This window comes from Thamnophis elegans, chromosome Z (genome assembly GCF_009769535.1).
Source record: "Thamnophis elegans isolate rThaEle1 chromosome Z, rThaEle1.pri, whole genome shotgun sequence".
In the NCBI taxonomy this organism is placed as follows: domain Eukaryota; kingdom Metazoa; phylum Chordata; class Lepidosauria; order Squamata; family Colubridae; genus Thamnophis; species Thamnophis elegans.
Window position 1 is genome coordinate 116,383,758 of NC_045558.1, and position 23,309 is coordinate 116,407,066.

General features: G+C 41.8%; 1 protein-coding gene across 1 annotated transcript; it reads left to right on the plus strand.

The window, feature by feature from the left end:
• Window positions 1-943: 943 nt before the first annotated feature.
• On the plus strand, window positions 944-21,836 carry ATXN2L (ataxin 2 like). The gene is made up of 23 exons (XM_032235625.1): window positions 944-2,908; window positions 4,520-4,556; window positions 5,435-5,491; window positions 6,063-6,134; window positions 6,421-6,571; window positions 6,676-6,800; window positions 6,905-6,996; window positions 10,397-10,597; window positions 10,990-11,165; window positions 13,857-13,961; window positions 14,070-14,267; window positions 14,775-14,864; window positions 15,491-15,555; window positions 15,680-15,954; window positions 16,385-16,454; window positions 16,570-16,716; window positions 16,836-16,905; window positions 17,041-17,225; window positions 17,312-17,441; window positions 17,531-17,652; window positions 18,406-18,615; window positions 20,951-21,131; window positions 21,384-21,836. Exons 1-23 carry the CDS (start codon window positions 2,670-2,672, stop codon window positions 21,431-21,433), a joined length of 3,048 nt encoding a protein of 1,015 aa, XP_032091516.1. The 5' UTR covers window positions 944-2,669; the 3' UTR covers window positions 21,434-21,836.
• Window positions 21,837-23,309: the final 1,473 nt, after the last annotated feature.

Consider the following 23,309-nt stretch of genomic DNA (forward strand, 5'->3'; position numbering starts at 1 on the left):
TCATGAACACTTTTGCTTAGCAGAACATAATTAGTTGAGAGAAATTGTTATGGAGGGCAGTATCATTTAGTGCAGTATTTCTCAACGTTGTTTGGATTTCAAATCCCAGAATTCCCCAACCAGCACGGGGAACTCCAATCCTGGGAGTTGAAGTCCACATCTCTTAAAGTTGCCAAGGCCTGATTTATTCTCAACTTTGCAAATCCAACTACAGGTGCTATGTACCTTGTATTTTTCCTTAGTTTATTTCATCTTTGTTTTTCACAGATTATTTTTCTACAGATACAGAGTGACTTCCTCATGCCATTTCCCAATCTCATATTTTCAATAAAGTGTAATGCTCATTTCTCTCATGCCTCTAGGGACACAAGAAGTGTTTATTTTTGCTGCCATTCTTGTATCTCCTGTTGGATGCTTTGCAATTACTTTCCCAGGAAAGTATAAGAAGGATATTGCCTAGGTCAGCAGCTTGGTATTATGCATGTAATTTACTTTATGTTTATGATACAGCAACTGTGAGGAGCATGAGGGAATGAGAGCCTTTCTCTAAGAATGCAGGAAAATTTGTAACTCAGATATTATGACCCTCTGCCATATTTCCCCACAACAGTCCTGTGAAATAGTCCAGGCTGAAAGCAACTGAGGTTAAGTTAAAATCCAGGTTTGCCTGTTCCTATCTCCAATCCAGTCTGTGGTAGTGGCTATCTTTCCAGTCACAATTACAACACAATAGACTTTACAATAGAACTTTTGTGATTGATAGTCCTGTGACTATTTTGCATTTTATAATTCTTCTTTCAGAATGCCAGAATTAGCAGTTTCATTATTTTCATATAATGATACCTTAAGAAGAATAATGGAACATATTTCAGAGACAATTTAAATAAAAATGCATCTAGTGTGTTTTCATGTACACATTTATTTAATCATTTGGGTTCTGTCTCCTACACATCTGTGGGATTGCAGCTTTTGTTGACTCAGAGTTTAAAATATTTTTTTCTTAAATATTAACATGGCTAACATATCACTATTATACATGAATGTAATATGTGCATTCAAGTCACATCAACTCTTGGCGGTGTGTATCTGACACAGAGATACATATTTTCTTTATAGTTTTTAATATTTCTATCAAGTCTCAGTCATCCCTCCTTAAGACAAAGTGCCCTTGAGGTCACAGAGGCCAAAGCTTTCATACTGAGAATGAGGTCAACCGGGGTCAATCGGGTAACCAACATCCTGGCATTTTGGACTCAATTGGCGATTCTCGTTTTTCTCTCCCCCCCCCCCCGTGCGCACGCGCATTTTCAGTCAAACTACCATTTGTACGCGTCCTCCACATGGGCGACACGTTTCCTTCCCCTCATTTTGCACATGCTCAGACCGGTCCGAGGGAAACGACAGGCGCAAGCCTTTGTTTCCTCTTACGCATGTGCACTGGTCTTAGCCATTGACCGGAGGAACGCCCCCTCTCTTCCCCCAAAGCTCTGTCAAGGAACTGAAGGGGCTCGCTTTTCTTTCCTCGATTGGCTAAACACAGAGAGCGCGCGCGCGCGCGCGGCGGCCGGCAGGAACCCCTCTACCGAACGTGCGCTGCAGGAGGGCGCGCGAAGAGCGCAGGCGCAGAGCAAGGCCCCGCCCTCCCCAGGGACTCATTGTGCAGCAACCGGATTGACTTCTTCTCGTGCGCGCGGGCCAGCGGGATCCGTGTCGCCCTTCCCCTCCCCCCTCCTCTGCTTACTTCACAAGCAAGCGCGAGCCTGATAGGGGACAGAGCCGTCCACTTCCCTCGGCAGGAAGGGGTTTGAGAGCGCTCGCGTCGCGACCCTGAGCGCCAATATCACGACCGCCTCCCTCCCTCTTTTCTCTCTCTTTTGCGGCCTCGCTCTCCCCCCATCTTCTCCTCCCCCCGTCTTCGCGATCTTGCCATTCCCCTCACGTTGCCTGAAGGGGTTCAAGGCTTGTTCCGCCCTCTCTTCTTTTTCCCCGAGGCGCCGCCGGCTTTTAACGGAGCGCCCAAACGGCGCGCGTCCTCCCGGAGGACTCATCCCCGCGGCGGCAGAAGCAGCAGCAGCAGGTGGGAATCGAGGCCCACGTTCCAGGCGTCTGTTTTGCTGACGCGCGCCCAGGCGAAGCCAACAGAAAGCGGGTTGTGGGGGGGGGGGCAGAAACGCTGCCGCCGCCTCCTCCTCTCTCTTTAGCCCCCCCTTCCAGTGTTTCGCAGCCTTCAACCCTTCCCCGTTTCCGCGACGGCCGGCCTGCCAGCCTACCCGCCAGCCAGTCAGTTTCCCCTTCCGGGCCGGCAGGAGCGCACGGGGTTGTCTGGCTTAAAAGAGTCTGAAGCGGCCGGGCTTCTTGACGTACCGCGACTGCCTTGACGGATCGCCTTTTTTCCCCCTCTCTCATCTCCCCGTTTTTTCCCCCCAACTCGCCGCTTTAGCGGCAGCGCCTAAAGTCAAAGCCCGGGAGGCGCGCGAACGGGGCAAAGGGTTCCCGCTTGCCTTCCTCCTCCTCCGCTCGGCTTTCTTTCTTTTTCTTTTTATATTCTTTTTTTTTCCGTCCTCCTTTTCGCTCGACGGCCTTTGAACCGCGTGCTGCTGAGGAGAGGAGACAGAGAGAGCGAGAGAGAGCAGGGGCGCCCGGCCCTTTTCCTCGCCGCCGCCAGCGCCATGTTGAAACAACCGCTGCCGCCGCCCTCCCCTCAACCTGCTGCGCCTTCCTCGGGGCCCCCGCCTCCTCCGACGCAGCCTCCGGCCGCCGCCGTTGCCACCGCTTCCCGCAAAGCCAACCCACCCCCGGCCAGCCCCAACGGGAACCTCAGCCCCGGAGCCTCCAGCGGACCGAGAACCACTATGGTGGCTCCCCCGGGGAGCGGCGGAGGAGCCCCTCCTGGGGGAAGCGGTACCAGGTAAGGCTTGGCCGAAATGCGGCTGGTTTCGTGTGACCGAAGGGGGGGAGGGGGGGGAAGCCGTCCTGGCGGCAAAAAAGAGCGAAAGGGAAGAAGGAGACAGTGTCGCCTTCCCGCCCCAAAAGGGTTGACGGGAGGACTCGGCAAGTTGGCGGGGGTGGGAAGGGGGGGTGAAATAAAAGAGAGCGTATGTATAGACCCGATAAGCGGAGTTGGGCTGCTTATGCCGCTGATTGGGCGCCACTCTTCTCGGCACAAGCCCTGCCGAGACCGGAAGGCGGATGCCGCTAGACTTCCACCCACCACCCCCTGCCACGGGAGTCTTTCCCCACCTCTGGCCCTGTGTGCTTTTGGAAGAAACGTATGTGCCTCTTTCGAAGAAGAAAGATCGGTTCCTGCTCGGCTGAGTTGCACTCCTTGTCGTGGAGTAGTCGGCTTTGACTGCTTAGGCAAGGATTAATTTCGGAGGGTGCCAATAGAGCAACAGACCGATGTTTTCTAGGAAGTAAATTCGGTTGACTTGATTGCACGCCAAAGGTACAATCCAATATATTTAAAAGACATCAGAAAAATCATGGATCCAACAGACATTGCAGCGTCCTGAGCTGGGTTGGTCTACTTAATTAAAATAACTTCCTAATACAGGTAGTCCTCCACTTAATGACTGCAATTGAGTCCAAAATTTATGTTGCTAAGTGAGAAATTAGTTAAGTGAGTCTTGCCCCATTTTACGACTTTTCTTGCCACAGTTGTTAAATGAATCACTGCAATTGTTAAATTAGTAACATGGTTGTTAAATGAATCTGGTTTTTCCATTGACTCTGTGTATGAAAAATGGGCATAAGTCATTTTTTAAAGTGCCATTGTAACTTTGAACAGTCACTAAGCGAACTGTTATAAGTTGAGGACTACCTGTATATATGAGCAGGGATGCCTTCCAGAAATGACTTTCGCCCAGTGTGCTGCTTAAAAGGGGGGGGGGGGTCATTTCAGTAGCACATAAATCTCTGGTTTACTCTGCCATGTATCAATTTTATTAAGTTGAACAAGATCATGATTCTGACAGAGAACAAGTCATAGCAATGAAGCAGCTCATCAGGCTATTTAATATAAAGAGCTCTTTTTGTTATTCTGATTGAATTATCACCTAGTTATCTCCCACTTATTGTAATTGGCTGAGGAATTTTAATGAATTGTGCAAAATGTTATTCTGAATTTAGATAAAGTAATGTAGAAAGCGCAGAAATTATGGATTTGAGGCAGCGCAAATCCATTCTAAGCTTCTTTTCATACACAGAAAATTATTGGGTGCATGTGCCAGTAAGCAACATCTACTTTTATATATTTGTAGGGGATGAGTATCCATGTATAGTACATGCACTGATTTCTCAGAAAGTTGTCTCCATGGAAAGGAAGTTATGTCTTTCTAAGCTGAATTAGGAAGTCTGTTTAATTATTTTGGTAATAAAATATGGGCTTCTTGTTAGTGGTGAGAGCTTCCTTGAATTAGATTCATAAGGAATGATGAATTTATGCACCAAATGAAGCCTATTGGTTTAAAGAGCTTACATTTTGAATTATTAATTACATTTGTATCTGATTTATTTTCAGGGGCCAGAGTACAGGCAAAGGACCTCCCCAATCTCCTGTAAGTTGTACTATAAACCATTTGGGATTGTCATATAATCTGTATGATTTGTGTAACTGCTAGAAATTTGAGATTTCAATATTTGCCAATAAATATATCTGCTAGTAGGCTTCAGTTCTTACAGCTATAAATGAACCCCCTAACATAAGAATTGTTTAATCACGACATGGTAAAACACCCCTAGAATCTTATGTATCTGTTATGACTACAGTTAAAACCATTTCTGTGACTTTGTGTTCATTTGTATTACATTTCTTTTATTTGCAATTTCTATAACAATAGCAAAGTATAAATAATATCTGGAGTAAAATAATTTCTTGTAATAAATTTAGTTAAAAATTGTAATGGTTAAATTCCTGTAGATTTTCAGCATGATGTCATTTGACTGTTGTTGAGGTACAGCAAAGTCTGCGTATAAATACTTATCTCTCTTTTATCTAAATTTGCAACTTTGTTAAGATTAGTGGAGTTAAATCACTGAAAAGCACATTTTTTGTTTCGAAAAAGAGAAGTGTATTTTTCATATCAACCTGTATCATAAACCACTTCATTTTGATTTATTTTGTGACAAATATTTGAATGCTTCAATTTTAGATACAATTGTGAAAATTCCAATATAATTTCATTTTCAACTATAGACCTTCTATCCAAACTCTATGTAATACAGTTTGAATCTGTGCCAAGCCTCCTATATACTAAGGTTCCTGAAGGACACTACTTACTGAGAAAACAAATAACATAATGGTTATTTAAGCCTATATTGGTTACAACAGGTGTATACATTTTCTGAAATCTTTCAGTTGCCTACCTAATTATTTGGAATGTTGTAACATTGGGCAATGATGTCTTGGTGACACTTATTTTTTCATTCCTCCCAGGCTTTTGAGGGTGTTTATAACAATTCCCGAATGCTTCACTTTCTAACAGCAGTTGTGGTGAGTCTCCTAGTGATAAATTAAGGTTGTAGGAAAGATAGATGTACAAGTACGTGTTTATAGGGTGTGGAAGGTATATGATGGAATTTATTTTAATGTGTTGTCCTGCAGGAAGAGTTGAGCATTTGTTTTATATAGGCATTGCTCATATGAGGTAGTAATTCATGTTGTAATTTTATTTACATTATTCTTTGAACTCAGATCATCATGTTAAGAATTTTAGTTCCAGCTATTTTGGGTTGATTTTAAAATGGTAGACAATGCAAAAATTTCAAGGTTCTCAACCAAAGGAAGGTGGGATGCCCGCAAAGGCTAATAGTTTGCTATTTTCCCCTGCAGGTCTCATGGCAAAAAGTGCCTTAAGAATGGTGTGTGCTAAGCATTGTGCAAATGAGTCAGGGTTTTCTCTTGAATTTTTTTAGTTTACTTTGCTTTATTTTAATAGCCTTCCAAATAAGTAGATTATAGGTGTATGTTGGTGGACAGATGGGCAGGGAGCCTTTGATTTTCAATTTGAAATATCCTTGTATCCTTTTTAAAAAGTATTCCTGCTCTTTGGTTCTCTTCCCAGGGATCAACATGTGATGTGAAAGTGAAAAATGGAAGCACATTTGAAGGAATCTTTAAAACCCTGAGTTCTAAGGTGAATATTTTTTTTGCTGACTAGTTTTCTTAGAATGTTAGTTAACAGGTTCAGTAATGTTTATTTCTTAATTGCATTTTAAGTATTTAGTTTTATTTTATATTGGAACTTTGGATATAGGAAGCATTCTTTCTCCCCAAATTTCGCAAAGCTTACTTAAGCACCCTGAGATGACAAAGGTGAATATCTGGAAATAGATAGTGCTTAGTGACCAATGGATTGTTTTCCATATCATTTATGTGGTTTTCTATAGTAGGAATAGGCAGCCTGTATTTTTTTTTTACAGTTTGAGCTGGCTGTGGATGCTGTGCACAAGAAAGTGCCCGACCAGCCAGTAGGGCCGAGAAGGGAGGATATTGTAGACACTATGGTTTTCAAGCCTGCTGATGTCATGTTAGTGCACTTCCGCAATGTTGACTTTAACTACGCCACCAAAGGTAATACAGCCTTAAAATAACAGAAATGAGATGTGATGGGAGGAGGCATGAGGAAGAATTTGAATCCTTTCTATCCTGGACTTTCTTTGTCTCATGTATCTTAGATAAGTTCACAGATTCTGCCATCGCCATGAATTCTAAAGTGAATGGGGAGCACAAAGAGAAAGTACTACAACGCTGGGAAGGGGGAGATAGCAACAGTGATGATTATGACTTAGAATCTGATATGGTAAGTAACTGATAAGGCTTGAGTCCTCAAAATAGAGTTACTTAGAGCTGCTTTGCTAAGCTTTGTTGCAGCAAAGGTACTAAAGCATTTATCTGTGATTTCAGTCTAATGGCTGGGACCCAAATGAGATGTTCAAATTCAACGAGGAAAATTACGGTGTGAAGACAACGTATGATAGCAGTCTCTCATCATATACGTAAGTTAATTATTTAGCTGTGTGTGTGCCGTGTGCGCTTTTGATAGGTTATTAAAGTAGAGTCTAAGTTGTTTTTCTTTCTCTTTCACTTAATAAATGAGACTTGGTTAACATACCAGGACTTGTAAGGCTTTGATTTGTTGGCAGAAATCAGTGGTTAAAAAAAAGCAGACTCATTGTCAAGATAATTCAGAAGTAATCATCTCAACCCTTTGAATGTCAGTATTTAATAGTTTCATCCTTTATCCTCAGTTCCACCTGTTTATTACAGGATGTTGGCAACTGCTTTAAAAAAATGAAATATTTGATAGCAGCAACAGTGAATATTCTGTGATGAGACATGTCCATTGGAATATTATAATGCTACCCTTGCACTTGAATTCCAGGATTCAATTTAGTTTAGGTGCAGGACTAGGAACTGAGAGACCATTCTAGTCCTTTCTTAGAATGGAAGCCAGTTGGATGACTTTGAGACGAAAATGCCCTCTTGCCCAATTCACCTCACAAGGCTGCTGTTATGGGAATAATAATAAGAGAGCATTACGCATGCCTTCTTGAGTTGCATAAAGTAGTGCACAAAATATAGGCAATACAAATCTAATAAATACTGAATGCAGCGAATATTAGGGCTCACACATTTGGACTAAATCAATTCAGTTGTACTTGATGTAGTTAATATGCAGCTTGTCTCACTACATTACTAGTTTTTGTTACGCTCCTAAAATTTAACAGTATACAGCAGTAGTAGAAGCCTGTACTTGATTTTTCCTTGCTTGCTTGTTTATTTATTTATAAAAATTATTGGCTGCCCATCTTACCACAGGATAGCTGTTGGTGACTTATATTCATTCATAAAAGATATATATACACACACTCAAACATAAATAAGTTAAACAAGCCAAAAGTTATCAATTAAACATTAGGGGAGGGGGGACTGTGAATATATGTGTGTGCATGCGCAATATACACACAAATACATATTCAATTATTATTTCTTTTTGTATTAAATGTTTTATAAAATATTAAAAACAAGGAGTAATGGTCAAAAACATTAAAGGAGGAAATTAAAAAATGTTACTCTAAAACATAAATAGTCACCATTCACTTTTCAAACCTTTCTATGTTTGCAAACCACTCTTGCTTTCTTTGCCCTATACATCAGTTTATATGTTCCCTTTGTTTCTTAAATTTCTCCCTTCTGTTTTTTTGAGGCTTACAAATCCAGGGCATTACTTTCTCAGTCTTTCCCTACACTTATTCGTTCTTGCTTTATATATTTATTTTTTATTAGATACTCATTTATTTTCGCTATATAGCGAAGCCACCTCAGGGTACTACTTTCATACTTCTTTTTGATTTTTGTATCAAGTCTGCTTGTTCATTCTTGACCCTATCTTTTTTTGCTTTACTACATTCAAACATTCAAAGAGCCTTGATGGTGGCACAGGGGTTAGCATGCATTACTGCCGATTTAGACTTAGGCTAACTTTATTGTCATTTTAAATTTACACTAATTGGTACATTAAAATGAAATTTCATTGCATATAGCTCTCAAAGGGCCCCCATCTCCAATATATACTACATAAACATGACAAAATATAAATAAATAAAAATGATGCACATACCCACATATATTATATGACACAGAGAAACAACACAATCTAGACTGGATGTAAAAACGAATCTTGCGAGTTTGCCAGATGGATGCATGGGGAACAAAGCTGTTACCGAATCAAATAGTCCTGCTAGAAAAACATACTTCAAAACCTCCTCCCAGCGGAGAGCAACATAAACAAGACTGTAAAGTGTATTTGTGGGATCTCTAACAATGCCTTGAGCTCTGAGCACATAGTACTTATAAGCAGTATCCAGTACTTATAGGAAGTGAACTTCCTATAATCTTCTCAGTTGTCTTTACCACTCTCTGTACGGACCTTCTATCTGAGGCACTGCAGCCACCAAATCAAACAGTGATTCAGTTTGTTACTTCTACTGCTGTTTGGCAGTTCAATTCTCATCAGCTCAAGGTTGACGTAGCTTTCCATCCTTCTGAGGTCGCTAAAATGAGGACCCAGTCGCTAAAATGAGGACCAGATTGTCGGGGGCAATATGCTAACTCTAAACCGCTTAGAGAGGGCTGTAAACAACTGTAAAGTGGTATATAAGTCTAAGTGCTATTGCTATCTTTCAACAAATATTTATCCCTCTTAGCAGATATAGTACACTATATATTACCCATCTTTTTATCAGCATTTATAAATTTTAATGTTTTTCTATCTCTGTCCCCTTCTTTGGAGATATACTTCTGTTTACTTTTTTATTTTTATTGATTATCAAAATATAAAATACAAAGATATACTCCTAAAGTGAACAGTGTCTCCTGGCTGTAATATTTTGCCATTTATGTGTAAATGATCATTCAATCTTTCCTTTAGAGTCTCAGACTACAAAATGGCACTTTCTGCGATCAAAGTACATGTACATTCATATCTCCAACCAACCCTAGCTGACCATTTCAGTTTCACTTTTGACTATGTTGTCATTCCCATTTAGAGTTTAGAGTTTTATTTCATTTGTATGCCGCCCTTTTCCCTGAAGGGACTCAGGGCAGCTCACAACTCAAACAAGGCAAGGGAGATACAGACAGTTAACAACAACACAAAAACAATACATAATTAAAAAACGCAACTATCATACCATTCGAGAGGGGCAACGATTCTTTAGCCCCAGGCCTATCGGAACAGCCAGGTTTTAAGGGCTATGTGGAAGGCCTGGAGGGTGGTGAGGGTGCGAATCTCCACGGGGATTTAAATTTTTAAGTACTCTCCAAACTTCACTAACTTTGGATTTATGTCAATATAGCACCAATTCATACTGTGTGACAGTTCTTTTGTTCATAATTAAATTCACATTTTTACTTTATACCAATATCCATCAGTACCTCACAGAGTTAGATCAGTTACATTATCCCCTCCTCTCCCCCCCCCCCTTTATTTTTTAGTTTCACAAATACAGTTCACCTAATTTTCTTCCTTTGGTTAGTTAATTTATTTTCCTGTTATATTCCAAATCAGAATTTTTATATTTCCTGGTCAACCAATGACCTCATGTACCTGTTATGGCTTTCATCATTTAAAGCTTTTACATAGTACCTTTTTATTCAAAGAAGGAGCAAATTGTGTTACCATCTGTTGTCTCTGTTAATGGTAAGAACTACTGGTCAGTTTGGGCACCAAAAGTTTGAACTGTTAGGTGCTGAGGTGTTTTTTACCATGTTACAAATTAAGAAATGTTGGTGCATTTACAATAAACAAGTTTATTTTGTTCTTTTGTGTAGATCAGAATTTATTTGCTGCATTTTCTCCCCCTATCCTTCCAATGACCCATTTTTTCATGACAGAGTCCCTCTTGAAAAAGATAATACAGAGGCTTTTAGGCAACGAGAGGCCAGAGCTGCACAGCTAGCACGAGAAATTGAGTCAAGCCCACAGTATAGACTGCGTATTGCAATGGAAAATGATGATGGGCGCACAGAAGAAGAGAAGCACAGTTCAGTGCAAAGACAAGTGTCTGGAAGAGACAGCCCCAGTTTGGCTTCCAGGTAAGTTTGCAGCATTGGTGAAATGAATAAAAGTATGTATTTAATTCTATTCTTATATCAATGATATCAATTATTTTATAATTGGTATATTAGCTATTCTGGATAGCTCAGAACAGCATTTGTTAAGGTGATTCAAAACTGTAAAACAAAATAACCTTTGGGTAGCCATATGCCTCTCTAGTATAAAACAGGTACTAATTATGGCTAGTGTACCCTATATATTTGGGGAAGAAATAACTTTAAGGTTCCACTGTAACTTAGAAACTGTTTCACCTGTTGATTGACAATCTCTTTGTTTCAAATGTTCCCTTGCATTCAGCTTCTGGGATGAGGAAAGTTATGGTGGTGTTCTTTGAACTCACTCGGCAATTTTTTTATTTTTTATTTTGTAGAGAGGGCAAATACATCCCACTTCCCCAACGTGTCAGAGAAAGCTCCAGAGGAGGCATACGCTGCAGTAGTTCTAGAGGAGGGAGGCCAGGCATGAGCTCCTTGCCACCCCGTGGGAGTTCACATCATTCAGAAAGCAACACTGGCTCTGCTCCAGAGCAAAGAGGTATCAATGGAGGTAAGGCTGAGGATCTCTGGTTTAAAAGAGAAATACTTGAATGGATTGAAACAATCACTTTAACAGGCAGAAAAGCTTTGGTGAAGGTTGGCTCATCTGACTGGAAGTTCACATGACTCCCCCACCCGTGTTTCCTGTGTCTATTATGATGTAATTTTAAGCGGTAATGAATCAGATGAAAAGTCAGAGTAAGGAAGTTTGTTCTGCTTTACTTTTTCCTCTAAAGCAGTACTTAATTTTTTTTTCTCCCAAGGACTGTTTCACATTTTTAAAAATTGTAGAGAACCTCAAAGCTTTTCTTTGCGGGTTATATTTATCATATTAAAACTTAAAATTGATACATTTGCTACAATTGTGATTATTCATGATTGATGGGATTTTAATATTATTTTTCAACATAGACTAGCAAATAATTTTGATTTTAAGGAAACCAGATCTTGGTTCTTGAGGACCCCCTCAGTATTTAAGAAATACTGCTGTAAGGGAAATGCATTTTGAAATGAGATTGAGAAAGTTGAAGATAGTGCTTGCAGAAGATGACAGCAAAAAAGAAAATAATAGCTAAAGCTGACATGGGCAACCTGAGGGAAAACACTGGAAAACCAGTAAAAAGTCAATTGGGGAAGAATTTGGTTGAAGGGATTCTTCAGAAACCATTGGCTAATAGTATAGAGCTCCTATGGGAAGATAAGAGACCTACATGCCATGCAAAATTTCCTAATTATTTAGTAAGAAATGAAATACTAGTAACAATTACAAGCAGTCCTCTTTTAACCTTAATTGGGACTGGAATTTTTGTTGATAACCAAATGGTCTCATTAGGCAAAACATCACTTAACTGTATCACTTAGCAATCACAGCCTATTGTGCTTCCCTCCACTTCAACTCCTCTTTATCTCTCCTCTTTAGCGCCTCAGCAGCAGCAGGAGGAAGATAAAGGCAAAGGTCAGCTTAGGGCATCTGAGGTGAGGGAGTGCAGTGCAGCCAATAGGGCAGAGAGGTATGGGGTAAAACTGGTAAACCTGTGGGTGAAGTTAAACTGCATAAAGTGCACCCAAATTCTGATCATATGGCTGTGGCGGCGCTTCAATGACCATAACCCCAAGGATTGGTCATAACTACTCAGTGCTATTATAACTTTGAATGGTTGCTGAACAAATGATCATTAAGCAAGGACTACTTGTACCACCAATACAAATTAGGTTTAGAGAGAGGGTTACTTCCTGGAATGAGGAAATGATGATTTTCTGTCTTCATTGCAATATCAATCTGTTTCAAGTTACCAGGACTGAAAAATACTGTTAAGTTAATGAATAGACAGGCAGGGTGGGATGAATGGTACAGACCGGTTGAAATAACAAAGTGTAACAGACCATCACTAGGGAGAAAAATGGAAGGACAAAGGTTATAATGTCCGAGGTGGCGCAGTGGTTAGGGTGCAGTACTGCAGGTCACTTCAGCTGACTGTTATCTGCAGTTCAGCGGTTCAAATCTCACCGGCTCAAGGTTGACTCAGCCTTCCATCCTTCCGAGGTGGGTGAAATGAGGACCCAGACTGGGGGGGCAATTTGCTGACTCAATTTGCTAAAAATCTGTAAACCGCTTAGAGAGGGCTGAAAGCCCTATGAAGCGGTATAAGTCTAATAAACAAATAAATAAATAAATGTGCTATGGAGAACAGTAACAATAAGAAGGTAGTAGCATTGAAAGATAAAGAAAAAAATGAAGTGACACAGTTTATAGTGTATGGGATCAAAAAAGGATTCTAAATTGAAGGAGTCAAAGAAGAAAGGAAGAGATGTAGTGCAAATGGGGAGACATTAGATTTGAGGCCCAAACAGCTTATGAAAGACCTCAGAAAAAAATGATCCAAGGCTAATTTCTTGCAAAAGACATTGCTCTGTTGGTCTTCACAAAGTGCCTTCACTGAAAATGCTGGCTGAAAATAAGGAGAAGCAATAGGAATAGCACTTAGGCTTGTATACTGCTTCATAGTTCTTTTACAGCCCTCTAAGAGGTTTACAGAGTCAGCGAATTGCCCCCAACAGTCTGGGTCCTCATTTTACCAACCTCGGAAGGATGGAAAACTGAGTCAACTTTGAGCTGGTGAGATTTGAACTGCTGAACTGCAGCTAGCAGTAGCTTGTAGTAGTCCACTCTAACCACTGCACTACCTCTGCTCGGTGCAGTAACACTGAGCAATAACAATATCAGTGACAACTTTGCTCAGTTTAGCTGTGTCTGAAGCAGCCTTCTACTCTTCCACTGATCTCATGCTCACCTTCAGTTGCCCCTGTTCAGTCTTGCTATCCTACAACCTGGAACCAGGATTACTGCATCTCATCCTGAGTCCTTGTGACCTTTCTTTTCCCTTGTCTCTCTTCTCTGGATAGGGTGCAGCATTTCCTGCCTCTTCCCATTCATCCCCATATTTGTACAGGCCGTAGGATCAGTCACTTAACCACATTCATTAGTTTGTCTCTTGTAGATAAGAGTTCCATTTGGTGGATTGACTTAATCACCATTCATTTATTTTAAATTTCTTAATTAGTCAATTTGTAAATGCCAGTTGCAATTAGGTACCTGCTAATTTCATTGGCATGATAGGATTTCCATTGTTTACTAGTAAGGGAGAGCCATAGTTGTCAAAAGAACATTTTGTTTTCTTTGTATGTGTCTTGTTTGATTTAGGTCCATCTAGAATGTCTCCAAAGTCTCAACGACCCAATCGAGGGGCCAAGAATATGTCTTCCCCAACCAGCCGACCCATGGAAGTCTCTGCTGCATCTCCTACAGGTAGAAGCACGTATAAGCAATGAACCCGTTTTTTGTTTTTTTGTGAGCGCCTTGATTAAAAAAAAACTTCATATATTAGCCCTAATCTAATGCATCTTTACTGTATAGTGAGCCGTCTCTATCCTCCTCGTTCACCGAAGTCTGCCTCAACTGTTCCAGTCTCTTCCCAAGATCCCCCTGTGGGATCAGCTATCCCTATTGCTCCTGCATCACCTTCTGAGTCAAGAACTACCATGGAATCTAGTGCTTCCCCGACCCCACCTTCACCTAAAGTCCCAGCATCTAACCCAGTAGCTGCTGTTGAAGGTAAGTACTTAAACTGGGAAGTAAAGCAGGTTTGGTAGAAGGAACTAAGGATGGACCTAAACCAAAGCAACCTATAGGTGTTAGCTGGCCAGCTAATCCCAGATGTGCTGCATCAAACTCCTCAATGTGTCATATGATTTAAATGTTTCTGAGACTGTTGCGGATTTTGTTTAGATTTTTGAAACTTGCTGCTTGGAAAGATTGTTGACTTATAAACTTCTCGCTGTTTTTTCTTTCTTCCTGTTTTAGCCTAGTAAGAAGAATATTTGAGATTTTATAGTTTTTAATTACTTGATAGGTTTGATCAGTTGAAAAGATTTTAGAATACTAAACAAATTATTGTCTGTCTGAAGAAAGAGAACATGGGATTTGAATAAATGGTGAGGCTCTGGAAAGTTGCCATATTTTCCAAGTGCATTTCAAGTTTTTGTCCTATTTCCTTGCCCTGTATCTGGTTGTAAAACGTAGCATACATTTTGCCTCCTAACCCTTTCCTTCCTCTTCTAGTTAAAGAGGTTCCTAACTCTGCCACCAAAGAAGCTGGCAGGACTGTAGAAATTATGGGGCCCTCAGACTTGGTCAAGCAGACTAGCAAAGGTTTGTTTCTTTTGACTCTTTGAGCTTTTTGCTTGTTACGCTAATTGTCAGATTGGAGTTGCTTTGCATATTTTCTATGATACATTATATTTTGCACATTGCTGTTTTTTAAAATTATGAACTAAGTCAGGCACAGTCCACATACAAGGAGACAAATTCCTTGTGTGTGCAATCATACCTGATCAATAAAGAATCCTATCCTATTCTAAATGAACTAAACAGTTAATTAATAAACTCAGAATTCACTGGTTGACTTTGAGCCAGCTACTTCATTTCAGTGTAACTTATAGGATTGTCCTGGGGATAAATGAAGGAAGACTTGATTACACCATCCCCACCCCAATAACATCCCCTTACTCATTCAGAAAAGTGGAATATTAATACAAAATTGAATAATCACTGCTAAGTAAAAAAAAAAAATCTTATCAGGTGCATATAATTCAGTTGGCCACCAGAAACCAATACCATCTGTATTTATAGGAATACAGCTCCCTTAATCCTCAGCCAATTACTCCCATTAGAGTATCAGATTTGAGAAATTTTAACAGAACTTGGAGATTGATACAAAAATGCTCTTCAAGGTTTTGAGTTCTTACTCTTCAATTGTGGCAATTGCACTGCTCTAGGTCTCCAAAATGAGCAAAAGAGGAATCAGCTCGAGGAGTTGAGGAAGTTTGGAGCTCAGTTTAAGGTGAGCACATTTTCTTATCCCCCTTCATTTAAAGAGGAGGAAAACATTGAGCACTTTTAAAATAGAAACATAAAATAAAAGCAGTTTTTCTGATCATGGTTGTTTACCTCATGTCTCTTCCTAGTTACAGTCCAGCTCCTCTCCAGAAGCCACCCATGACCCCTTCCGGCCAAAGGAGTCTCTTGAAGGGAAAATAAAAGACAAATTGCCAGAGGTATTGATTGGGTCAGGCAGTTCGTGTGAAGTGTCTGAAGAGTCTCCCAAGCCCAATCTGGATTTCTGTGAAGGCAGCAGCAAAGAGGAGAAAGGATCCTCTGAGGGCATGGAACGCCAGACCCAGACTGCCAGTCCCCTGGGAAAAGGAGAAGCAGAGGACAAGGAAGATGGTCCTGTCTCAGAGTGAGTCTGGGGGGAACCGGGGTACATTTAGTCCTCGACTTACGACCTCAGTGGAAATTTCTGTTAGTAGGCGAAAGTGAGTTTTGCTCCATTGTATGACCTTTCTTGCCCCAGTTGTTAAGCGAATCAATGCAATTAAATTAGTAATACAGTTGTTAAAGTGAATCTGGTTATCCCATTGATTTTGTCAGAAGGTCGCAAAAGGTGATCACAAGGTCCCACATGACACGGTCATAAATATGAGTCTGTTGTCTGAATTTTGATCATGTGATCACAAGGATGCTGCAATGGTCATAAAGTCACTTTTTTCAGTGCTGTTGTAAATTCAAGCAGTCACTAAATGAACTTTGTAAGTCGAGGACTACCTGGAGATAAGACAGCTGCATGTTTGTCTTTGTTCCTGTCTCATTTCCATTGTACTCCCATCCAGGCAGGTGAAGAAATCAACATTGAATCCTAATGCAAAAGAATTCAACCCCTCAAAAACACTTCTTTCTGTGGTGCGTAACTATCTCTGGGGATAGTGTGGGTTGGCGTGGTGGGTTTTGGGATAACAGCACCTTCTTAACTGGCTTTCATAGTCAAATATCTAATAACTGCTGTCTTTTTCCCCAGAACAAATCAACAAGTACGCCTACATCACCAGGGCCACGCACCCATTCTACACCCTCGATCCCAGTGATTACCCCAGGGCAAAGTGGCATGTACAGCACACAATATATTTCTTACATCCCACAGATTCACATGAGCCCAGCTGTGCAGGTGAGGTGGGAGGAATGAGACCTAAATAGTCCTGTATATTATTGGTTCTTTACAAAATGTATCAGGTATAGTAATAAGAATACCATTAGAATTAATTAGTTTGTCACTATTCTCTGCAGACACCTCAGATGTACCCCTATCCTGTTTCCAATTCTGTGCCCGGACAGCAGGGGAAATACCGAGCTAAAGGTGAGGAAATTCTTTGCCAAAGCGACATTGATCATGGGAAATTTGCCCGGAAGGCTCAACTATTCTGCCACTTGGAGGAAAAAAAAACCAAGAACATAAAAGCCTTTTCTTAACCCATTTATTTTTCCTAAACAGGGTCTCTACCTCCCCAGCGTTCAGATCAGCACCAGCCCACCTCAGCTCCTCCCATTATGCAAGCAGCAGCAGCTGCAGGGCCTCCTCTGGTAGCTGCTACTCCATACTCTTCATACATCTACAATCCCCAGCAGTTCACAGGACAGCCTACTATGATGCAGCCCATGGCCCACTATTCTTCACAGGTAGATGCAATAAATTTCAACGGAAAAGAGAGACGTATGTTTTATCTATTTTGCTCATATATTCTATCTTTTTTCCTTCCTTCTAGCCTATGTTTGCCCCCATGCTGCAGAGTAACCCCCGTATGATGACATCTGGCAGTCACCCCCAAGCTATTGTCTCATCATCTACACCACAATATTCACCGGCAGAACAGCCTACACCCCAAACTCTTTATGGTACCTTTATTGTTAGCTGAAGTCTGAGCTTTCTTTCTTTCTACCACCACGTTGCCTTGTTGACTGCTGCTTGCTGCTTCTCTCCCCAGCCACAGTGCATCAGTCGTATCCCCATCATGCCACACAGCTGCATCCGCATCAGCCTCAACCAGCTACCACACCCACGGGCAACCAGCAGCAAACACAACATGCCGCTCCCAGTCCTGTGCAGGTACTTGGAGGGAGGGGGAGGAACCAAATATGGAGTTACTGCATAGGAGACACTTAATGCTTGACTTGGCACCCTGCTATTTGATTTTATGTTTGAAGTTCGTCCTAGAGCACCATAATCCTTGAAGCTCTAGAAGTTCTAGGTTGGCATGAAAAGCAATCTTGCTTTTAAAGTGATGTTCTGTTTATCTCGGTTCCTGAAACTTCTGTTATGGAATGGAAGCATCAGGGATAAACTTTATTAATCATTGCATGCTTTATTTGGGGGAAAGGCAATCTAGGAATTAAATAAGATGCTGCTTTGCAACTACTTTTGATTTGGGTATTAATATAAGACAAATTGGGGTGGGCGTTTTCTGCAATGGAAATGCGTAACTGAGAACAGGTGGGTGGTTGGAACCTACCCACCATAACTGATAAGTAACTTTTTTGGATATGATCTCTAAATAAAGATACTTTCTCTAGGAATTTATATTCAGAATGTGAATAATTTAAATCTGTGACATGATCAATGAGTGAGAGGGTTATGTGTTATATAAAGAAGATCAGAGAACCGGAAAGCTAATTTAATAAGAATGTTAATGTCATTAAAACATTTAGTCATTCCATTTATCCACAGATAAGTGTATGCTAACCTAAGTTTCAAATCTTACTTTTCTCTATAAAATACAAACATATTCTTTTGAAATAATATAAAAAGAAAAACTAATGCAAACTCTGGTAATGAAAGTGTGACTTGTGTTTTCTACTATAGCACCAAGGTGGACAGCCCCCTCATTTGGCCAGTGCTCAGCAGCAGCAGAACTTATATCACACAGCTACACTGACGGCTACACCACCATCCATAACCCCGGGGCCCAGCGCTCAGTCTCCACAGAGCGGTTTCCCACAGCCAACAGTTTATGCCATTCATGCCCATCAGCAGCTGCAGCACGGATACACCAACATGGCCCATGTCACTCAGGTGATTATGCCAGACCCTGGGAAGGGAAAAGGGGCAGCATTCTTGACCATGGAAAACATCGCCCGCATGTGTGCGCGCGCACACACACACACACAGACACTTTTTATTTTTTACAAACATCTCAATGCGTGAACAGTGTGGTACTTGGGTATAAATCATTCTAATACAAATAAAACTAATAGCATTAGTCATATTTATTACTTTCAACCAACTTATATATGTATTTTTAATACTGTGTTTCCCCAAAAATAAGACAGGGTCTCATTTTCTTTTTACCCATAAAATATGGCTTGGGCCTTATGAGGGGAGGGTTTATTGTTTTGGGGTTGCCGGGCGGCTGCTCTCTTGCGAACAGGCTCCCGAAGAGCTGGGCACAGCCTCATGGGCGAATGGTTGTTGCGCTGTCGCAGTAGTGCAACACAACAGCCATGAAGTGACCACGCTCATGAGCAGCCACCCGGCAAACCCTTTCCAGCCAGGCACAGCGCCATTCACTGACCTAGGGGTATCGCCAAACCATGTGAGCGCCTATTCACCACCGGCCGGCTCCCACAGCTTGGCGCCTTCAAAATGCCAGTGAATGGCGCTCTGCACGGCTGGAGATGCCCTGGCCCATCTCTCCCTGCAGAGCCAGAGCACTGCCGCCGCCTCCATCCCAGCATGGCTTTTTTGGCAGCTTCCAAACTGAGTCTTCCAGCAGTGGCCGCTCTGGCCGTACGCTCTATGGTTGTACACTCTGCCGACAGCTGGGCCACAACCATAGAGTGTACATCCAGAGCAGCCTGTGCCGGAAGACTCGATTTGGAAGCTGCCGAAAAAGTCATGTTGGGATGGCGGCGGCAGCGGAGGTGCTCTGGCTTTGCGGGGAGAGCTGGGCCAGGGCATTGTGAGATTGGGAGGTGCTCGAGCGGGAGTGGAACAGCCGCTCGCGCAACTTCCCTCTCCAGCTGTGCAGAGTGCCATTTACTGGCAATTCGAAGGTAGCAAGCCACAGGAGCTGGGTGGTGGTGAACAGGCACGTGGCTTGGCGATACCCCTAGGACAGTGAATGGCGCTGTGCCCTGCTGGAAACGGGGTTTGCTGGGTGGCTGCTCGTGAGCGTGGTCGCTTCGTGGCTGTTATATTGTGCTGCTGCGACAGCGCAACACAGCCATTTGCCCATGAGGCTGTGCCCGGCTTTTCGGGAGCCTGCTAGCAAGAGAGCAGCTGCCAGGCACTCCTCTTCAGCTGGGCACTGCGCTGCTCACCAACCTAACGGTCACCTTTGCCTCCTCCTCCCCCCCGGTTCCCGCAGCTTGGCACCTTGAGGATACCTCTTGGTTGGTGAGCGGCACTCTGCCTGGCCGGAGGTGTTGCGTTGTCCAGGGAGCTTATTTACGAGGGAGGGCTTATATTTTGCCCACCAGAAAAATGTGGCATGGCCTTATTATCAGGACATGTCATATTTTGGGGGAAACAGTAGTAATACATATTTATATAACATTGCAATCTATCATTCAATTATTCCGTTTTTTTACTATTGCTCTTATTTTATTAAGTGTATACACTAATATTCCCCTTTTCTCTTATTTCTATTTCTTATTCTAACTTTTAATCCTGTCATCCTTTATTAAAAAGCATTTTCTTTCTATCCTATCTAACTTCTAATCATGTCACCTACCTACAACAAAAAAAAAAAAGAGAGGAAAAGCAAAGCAAATCAAAACAACACCAAAAACATAAAATCATTCAGCCATTATCTCTTGCCCGCTTCAATACTTTAGTTGCTATGCTTTCTTCTTTTTGACTTATCTCCCACATTCCTCTCTAAGATCTTTATCTCTTTCTACATGTGCTTCTTGGCTGTTCAGTCTAAGTATTTTTCCCACCTTTAACCTCCCCACTGCCTAGTTTCATGGAAGACATTTCTGAGTGTGTGTCTCCCCATAAACACTCAGTTTGACAACCCAGGAGATGGTGATGACCAGTAACATTTTTGTGGCAATTGATGTATGAGAAAAAATGCTTTTGTCTACTAGGATTGCTTGGACAAACATTTAAAAGTCATCAACAGGGTACTATATAAGTTTGCAACGATTGTGACAGTATTAGTATCAAGAATGGCAATTGTTTCCCGAATTTTTTGTTATTTAATAAAATTTTGTTATTAAATATTATTTGAACAATACTTGGAATTAGGTTAAGTGCCTCATCTAAATTTCTTTGGCATGAGTTACATCAATTGCTAAATGTATGTTCTTAAAATTAGAAAATTTGTCATTTTCTCTGCTGCACTAATTTGTTGATAAATTGGCATATCATTTATTAAAATCCTCAAACCTCTTGTCTACTACAGGCCCATGTCCAGACTGGAATTGCAGCTGCCCCACCACCTCACCCTGGAGCTCCCCAAGTCATGTTACTGCATCCCTCACAGACTCATGGTGGACCCCCTCAAGGAGGTGTGCCCCAGAGTGGTGTGCCCACCCTTTCTGCCTCCACACCATCCCCCTACACATACATAGGGCACCACCAAGGTAAGCCTGTTATTTAAAGCCAGGGGTGGGGAGGTGGTGGAAAGATGAACCCTCTGATGTACCAACCTGATCCCCACCTAGCATGTCCACACGGCTGGAAATTAAAAGGTTTTGTAGTCTCGGTATTTCTGATCAGAGTTGATTGAATGTTGATGGCAATTGGGCAGGGCTTGCACTGCAGAGAACAGATAATACTGTTTTGGATTTTGGTGTGCCTTTGCGGTCCTCACTGTCTCTTTCTTCTCTTTTCAGTTCAGTCTCATCCCTCCCAGCAGCTTCCATTCCACACCCCTGGGAATTGATGTCCACTCTTCTCCCTGTGATCTGAGACCCCAGCCGGCTATGGCTCTGTTGCTGATCCCCACCCCCCCACCCCCAAGCCTGGGCCATCCCTTGTGCCCAAGGCAGAGGCCCCTGAAGGGATGCAGTCTGGCCCAGTCCCTTTTGGCAAGCACCTTCCTTTCCGTTGGTTTGGTGAAGCCTGCCAGGGCACTGTTGACCAGCGGGATGGAGCAAGACCCCTTTCCATTGCCCAGAGGAGGGCAGGGTTTATTTTCTTTTATTTATAACTCCATTGGGGTTTATAGAGCAAATGCCACTTTCCCACATTAACTTGACAAGGACATGACCATATGGACAAATCTTGACTTTTTATTAAGTAAAAATATTTAAAAAGTTAAAAAAATAAAATTTTAAACTAACTAATATTGGGCTTGGGGTGAATGTGTGGGAGGGCCAGTCTCTAAGCAACAACCCTTAATTGTGGTTCTGCAGCATCAGAGAGGAAGAATTTGTGACCTGTCCAGCATACATAGCTCAACCAGACTTGAAGAACAGTTTTGGAATTCAGCGTTGTTGTCTAGCAGCATAATTTTCCTCTCTGAAAATAGATCACCAAGGATTAGTAGTTTGAGTGACAGTGAAAGATTCTACAGCAGTAGTTTTTAGTGCTGGGTTATCCCATGAATGCGGTTACACACCAAATTAAAATTTTAATTGAAGCTTTTATTGGAATCAATGACACATTAAGTTTAAGGACTGGATATGGGCAAAAACAGTATATTTGTGCCATAATTCAATTTGGCCTCTGCAGGACTTAGTTGCTATTGTTTTTTCATAATTATAAAAAGAGAAGGATGATAGTGTGACTGACAGGTTAAATCTTTTTTATTTGTAGAGACCACTTTGAATCACTCAGTCCTGATTTTATGCCTCAGCTGGTCACCATCTGAGAATTCTTTTAAAATGAGCACAGGTTAAGTTCAGTGTTGTGGACCATGACCTTTTTGCTGCTCTCCAATGAAATTCAGTTTTCATTCGTCAACCTGCTTACAGTGTCATAGTCTTACTTTGATCCTGGATAGTCAATCTAAGGCAGTGGTAGTCAACCTGGTCCCTACCGCCGGCTAGTGGGCGTTCCAGCTTTCATGGTGGGCAGTAGGGGTTTGCTGTAACTCTGCTTTATAAATTTTATAAATAAAGTTACTTCCCTACTTTATAAATCACCGGTACTGTCGAACCGATGGGTGGTTAGAAAATTTTACTACTAACAGATACAAAAGTGAGCGATAGGTATAAAAAGGTTGACTACCCCTGATTTAAGGTATAGGGCAATGATGGCAAACCTTTTCAGCACTGAGTGCCCAAACTGAAATGTGTGTGTGTGCATGCACCGGGGCCCCAGAAACTCGAACAGTTGGCTGATGCGCATGCATGTGCCAGCCACCTGGTTTTTTGGTTTCCAGGATGTGCATGTGCACTGGCCAACTAGTCGAGTTTCTGGGACTGCAACACGTGCATGCGCATGTGTGTTCCGGTTTGGGCACTCTGTACCAAAGAGCAGCTGGTGATGGCAATGTGCCCACAGAGGGCTCTGCGTGCCATCTCTGGCACGCGTGCCATAGGTTTGCCATCATGGGTATAGGGGATCTGGCATTGTATATGTACAGCTGTAATGTGAACCAACAGTTGTGAAGTGGTGAATAAAGGAAATGTCCTTTTTTTTTAAACAGGAAAAAACATTTAAGTATAGAAGAAAACAAACTTTAGAGTTAAGGATATTAGTCCCTTCTCAACTATTATAATTCTGCTGATCATATTTGTGAAACAGGTTGGCAATGCTTAATCAGGCTAAAAACTTGTACATTAAATTTTATCAAACTCTTGTTAGTGATTCAT

What these genes read in the sequence shown, in the direction of transcription:
- ATXN2L (XM_032235625.1), top strand. Translation starts at nt 2,670, where the DNA reads ATGTTGAAACAACCGCTGCCGCCGCCCTCCCCTCAACCTGCTGCGCCT. An exon ending in AAGGACCTCCCCAATCTCCT is followed by an intron (nt 4,557 to 5,434) that starts GTAAGTTGTACT and finishes CATTCCTCCCAG; the next exon opens with GCTTTTGAGGGTGTTTATAA. An exon ending in TACACCCCAAACTCTTTATG is followed by an intron (nt 17,442 to 17,530) that starts GTACCTTTATTG and finishes TTCTCTCCCCAG; the next exon opens with CCACAGTGCATCAGTCGTAT.